The sequence below is a fragment of the Lycorma delicatula genome, chromosome 3, assembly GCF_047948215.1.
Source record: "Lycorma delicatula isolate Av1 chromosome 3, ASM4794821v1, whole genome shotgun sequence".
Classification (NCBI taxonomy): Eukaryota; Metazoa; Arthropoda; class Insecta; order Hemiptera; family Fulgoridae; genus Lycorma; species Lycorma delicatula.
Genome location: NC_134457.1, coordinates 183,931,187 through 183,937,186, shown reverse-complemented (window position 1 = coordinate 183,937,186; position 6,000 = coordinate 183,931,187). Strand labels below are relative to the sequence as shown.

Sequence of the window (6,000 nt, the reverse complement as noted above, 5' to 3'; positions counted from 1 at the left end):
GTTTTTCATCATTTGAGTGATGGAAAGACGGTATCAGGATGACTGGAATACTAATATGATGGGAGACTACTGTTGGTCACTTCTCTGAGAAGTTCAGCAAGTAAGTCACAGGATAAAAAGCTATATCATAAGCTTTAAGGGGAAGAGGGAAAGGAAATATAAGCCAATAGTTACATAAAGTCTATGCAACAAAGAGGTATTTTCAAGTTCATATTTAAGTAAAAGCTTTGTTGATATTGTAAATTAGTTTATTTTTCATTCCTATCATAAGTTCCACTAATTTTCTAGTTTATAATGAAGTTACAATGTTACAAAACTGTGGGTTACAGAAAAAAACTGAGGTCAAATATGGATTCAACACCAAAAACCCATAAGAATTCGCTATTAATGTTAAAAAATTTTTTTGATGGCCTGTGTTATGTTTTGACCACTTCAGAAACATTCCAGGTATGTTCAATAAGAATTTTGTTGTTATGTTACAGAAAAATTCTAGAAACAATCCAAGAATGATGTAGTAGTTTTTAGGTCATATTATTAGTAATTTACGTCATATTAAAAAAAAAAAATTAGCATTATATAAATAAACAAAAGGATTGTTTTAAATTTTGCAGATATACATCAATGTATCAATTTTTTCATCTGATTAATCAATAAAAACACACGGCAGTAAATCAGTGTGTTCACATTCTATTTCCAACAATCCTTCAGGTAATTTTGGTAATGTTTGATACCATGTATGAATTCACTACTATGTCAGGTTCTGAGATAACCTTATGCAATTTATAACTTATGTAGAATAAATTTTTTAACATATCTTCTAATATTTGAAACTGAATTATTGTTGAAAATATATTCATTCAATTAAGAACTGTAAATATTGTTTTAAATAAAAAGTATTAATTAATAACATAATTATAACAGTTACTTAAACAGGAACCCAAAATAAATTAATGTTATATAAATTTATTTTAATTCTGCTTTTTAATAAGAACAGTAATAGTGAGTATTAACAAAATTTAATTAATTTATATAAATAACAATAATAAAAATGTTTTAATTTGTATAAACATGTGTTTATATTGCAATATTTAGAACCTTAAATTTATTTTACTTCCCTATTTTAAAAGAAAATTGTATTTTTTTATAAACATTCTGTTCATAACTTATGACATAAAAGAAAATGTTGAATAATACAAACTGCTGACAAATGCTTACAGAATGAAGGTATCTCAAAAAAACAATTGCTTGTCATGAATCCAAAAAAAAAAAAATGATATACAAACTGAATACTATTTGCTACTCAAATTTTTCTAAAACAAAATTCTTTGCTTCACACGCAGAGAAAAGATATTTAATAAATAGTCATACAAAAACTTGAAAAAAATGATAAAAACTTACTTGCCAAAAGACCATTTTTTTTCTCTATTTTTATCTGTCAAGGACTATCCTTTCTTGTTAGGAATTCAGTCATTAAGAGCAACATCTTTACAGTAACACTATTTTGCTATTAATTATTTGTAATTGGAATTGCCCTGTGGAAGTGAATTTTTGTAATATTTTCCATTTTTTTTGTATGACTTAATCTACTAAATATTTCTTCTTTGTATTTAAAGCAAAGAATTTTGTTTTAGAGAACTTTTCTTATACCATTCTATTTTTGTTGGTATTCAGGTAAAATAATTGTACTTTAGTCTCTTTTCAAATAAAAATGTTTTTCTTTGGGGGGCAGTTTTTTTTATGTATGTAGTTATAGTGTATGTTGATTATTTCTTTTTCTCTAAGAAAAATATGTAGGTATCTCTCGAATTTCTTGGCCATCTTTATTTATGAATGCTTAAATCATCTACCGAAATCCAATATGTTTTCTCATTTGATATACAAGTGTAATGACCATTCTGCATACTCTGCCCATTATGAAATATTGCTGCAGTTTCTTGATCTAAATTTAAATCTGGATCTAAATTGTTATGTTAAAAGTATACAATGAAAATAATAATAAAAAGGAAAAACAATTAAAAATAATATTAATGAGGAGGTTTTAATTTATAAAAAAATAACGAAATAAAATTCGTATTTTGGGTTAAAAGTACAGACTGTATCATAAAGTTCTCCTGGGAATTTCATAATCGACCCACCGGGTTGGTCTAGTGGTGAACGCGTCTTCCCAAATCAGATGATTTGGAAGTCGAGAGTTCCAGCGTTCAAGTCCTAGTAAAGCCAGTTATTTTTACACGGATTTGAATACTAGATCGTGGATACCGGTGTTCTTTGGTGGTTGGGTTTCAATTAACCACACATCTCAGGAATGGTCAAACTGAGAATGTACAAGACTACACTTCATTTACACTCATACATATCATCCTCTGAAGAATTATCTAAACGGTAGTTACCGGAGGCTAAACAGGAAAAGAAAGAAAGGGAATTTCATAATTTATTCTACTCGTGAAAATAATGCAAAAAGTTCATATAAACATACGTCCTTACATGCTTAATTTGCGACTTACGGCCAATGAAAAACTTTGCTCAGATTTCAGCTACCCCAATGGAATGAAGTCATACTGAAATTTTTAGGACATTAATTAAGGAACAAAATTGGTAACTTTTTGTAGTTTTTGAGCTGAAAAATCGAATAAGATAGTTCCAGAATTATATCTGCAGTAGTTTTTGAGAAATCTGCAGTGAAATAAAATAAATTAGGGTAAAAACCCTGATTTTATGTTTGATGTACAATAACATTGTTAAATGGGTAATAAACACATAACACTTTTAAAGAAAACTTGTAGAGAATTTAATTCTGAAGAAAATGGTGTAAGATTAAGTTAAATAAAATGGAAAGAGTTACCAAAGTTTGAATTTTATATAGTTACTCTTACTTCGTAAGAGTTCTGTTAATATATTTATATTGAAATATGCTTCCATCTGCTTTGAATAAAATTTTTATGTTATATTTGATATTTTTGTATATAAGTCTTCCTTTCAATCAGATGACTTCCAAAAGTTGATTCTGATGTAGTGAATGTTTCTAGAATTTATGTCAGAATGTGGGTCTTGTCTGTCTAATGTAGTATTTAGTGCAATCACAATAGTTTTTTTTTGTGTATCCTTAGTTACAATATCAGTCAGTAAGTTTTGTAAAGATTCTAATGTAATCTAGTATATTTTGTTTGTAGTTTTAAAAGTGGCACTGAAAGCTAAAATGGCAGCTTTATACGACTGTTGGCTGATCTATGTTGTAGTTATGAATTTTCTGTTGTGTGGATAGCTTTTTCTTAATGCTACACTAAGATCTATAAAACCAATATCCAGCAGAGCTTAATAGCTGTTTGATTGTGTGTAATTCTTTAGTAGTTGTTGGCTGACAAAAGTGGTATGTATGTCAGTAAGAAAGTGATATAGTTGTGTTGTGTGGGTGATTAGATGTGTTGTAAATAAGGATGTCAATTGAAATGAGTTTTCTATACATCTTTAAAGTGTTTTTTATTATTTTTTTCTTAATTATTTTCTAATATTATTTTTTGTTTATAGTTCTCAATGAAAAGGAAAATTTGTTATGTTAATTGTGGATGTATATATGAAATATAATGCAGTATGGTCTTATGTTTCCTTTCTCTTGGGGGGTTTGATGTCATCAACATACCAATGAAAGTAAAACATTCTAATATTATGTTCCTCATTACCCACAGTGTTTCTGAAACACTGCAGCAATATTTTTACTGAAAAATAGAAATTGGGAAACCCATTCATAGATATAGCTGACTGTAACATTTGTTCTACGTAATGTAATCTTCTTCCATTATAGCTCATGTTAAGGTTATGATTTCAGGTGTTTATTCTACTGTATGTGTGTATGTGTTGTTTTTTTACTGTTTATGAGATATGTTGATGGTTTTTGCGCAAGTGTGTTAAAGTAGAGGTTAATAATATCAAAGAACACATAAATATGGATCTTTCTGATTTGTAAAAAGGCTTAATTTTTAGAATGTTTTTCTTATATATCAACCATGTTCTTTATATATGAATAATTTCAAAGTTTAAGTATGCTGTTAAACTAATATTCTATTTTTACACGCACCAAAAATATAATCATTTTTTTTAACATATTTTACATAAACTGTCTATAATATGACAATGTTAATAATTACTTATAAGTACATTTTAAAAAACACAGATATTGATTAATAAACAGCATTTATTTATTTTCATGATGAATATAAAAGGAACATTAAATTGATTGGACATTTTTTGCTTACCTGTGAAAAATAGTGATAAAGAATCCAATAAACATTCACAAAGTGACTTGTAAGGAACTCCTGGTTGAATTTGGATATTACAGTAGCACACATTGTTAAGGTCTACTGCACATTATTTTATAAACAAATAAAGCGTGACTAAAAACTCCTCAGTGATGAAAAAAGAGACAAAAATTCAATAGCTTGAATTTCTGTTTGCTGGGATGATTCATCCTATGCTGAAACAGTAAAAATTGGATTCCTTCATCATGACAGCAGCATTAGGCTTTTCAGCTGTCATCCTAAATCTTTTATTTGTTGAACTTTACTCTCTGAAATCTTTTTCTAAGTAACTGAATTGCTTTAGTGTAATGAAATCCCAGCCTACCAACAATTTTTTGAAATCCAACAACCAACAGTTTTTTGGCCAATAATGTGGCTGTTACCCTAAGGCTCTTCCCTGTTTAATTTGACTCCTTGACAGTTTTTCTCTTACCAAAAATGAGATGAAGTGAAAAGAATGTTATTTTGACCCAGCATAAATACCCAGAAGATGTAACTGTTTTCATCACCGTAGATCTCCAGATATTGCTCTGGAAATGCTTCAAGGGCTAATACAGTTAATAATTTACAGGCTAATAATACAGTTCAATTTTTTAAATTTTTATGAAGATTTTTTTGTACCTCACACACCTCTTTCTAAAATAAAATTTAAATTAGAGGAATGCCTAATTATTAGTCAAATTAGTTAAAACATATGTTATAAAACTAGTTTCTACATTCTAAAATAATGATATAAAAACCATTTTTCTTGGTGTAAAATTTAACACAAAGAGTGAACATTGTTTGAATGGTGAGCCTTTTTCCAAACCCAAAACCACTCCAAGAAAAGTGTTACAGCTGCAATGGTGTGCCCAATGGCAAGAAAAATGAGACTGCCCAAAATATGTTTTACTTGTAAACCAGTTGGTTCATGTTCAGTTTCTATTACATTACTTTGGTGTACACCATACTGAATATCAAGAGAAAGATAATGTCTAGCCATTTCTCGTTCCCATAACAACAGTAGACCTGCATTTTGTATCTGACTGATTAATTTATTAATTTTATTCAAGTATGGAGATCCTGGAAAATAAAGTAAAAAACATTTATAATAAATTGACAAAAAATTATAATTATCTTAAAAGTAAAATAATATATGACACCAAAATTATACAAACATAATATGATTTTGCCAAGCCAATAAATTATTTTTTCTATAATTAGTTTTTTTTATGATTTAAGTCATCAGATAAGTTTGAATTTTGTTTTAAGTAATCAAGCCTAACCAGGAGAGTTTAGATAAGATACAAACATAATTGAGAAATATAGGATTATTGAATAATAACTCATAATCAGTCATTTATTAGAACCATGTAACTTTTACTTAAGAAATTGCTTTTAAATACATTACTATTAGGTGTATATAATAATGTGCATATCTTCATATGTAAATATACTGTATACATTATATTAAGTATTATTATTGAATGATGTGAATGATTGAATGATGAATTATTGAATATTGTGAGGTTTTCTGGTCCATCTCATGTAAAATCATTGGATGTTAAAAATATTTCATCAAATTCTACTTGCCCAGTAATACTTTTATTCTTTACATGATAAAAGAACATCTGTGTATTTCATGTTTAGGCACCAATACAGGTCAGAACAACAATGTGATATATTTAAAGTTGTCATTTTTAAACCTTTGTTATAAAGCTACTATGAC

At 27.9% G+C, this 6,000-nt stretch overlaps 1 protein-coding gene across 1 annotated transcript in view; it reads right to left on the bottom strand.

Moving 5' to 3' along the window:
• Nucleotides 1-4,177: 4,177 nt before the first annotated feature.
• Nucleotides 4,178-6,000, bottom strand: part of LOC142321048 (glutamate receptor ionotropic, delta-2-like) — a 96,087-nt gene continuing 94,264 nt past the window's right edge. Inside the window, exon 8 of the mRNA XM_075359056.1 lies at nt 4,178-5,354. Coding sequence (XP_075215171.1) covers nt 5,053-5,354 — 302 coding nt within the window. The 3' untranslated portion in view covers nt 4,178-5,052. The remainder of the gene's footprint in view (nt 5,355-6,000) is intronic.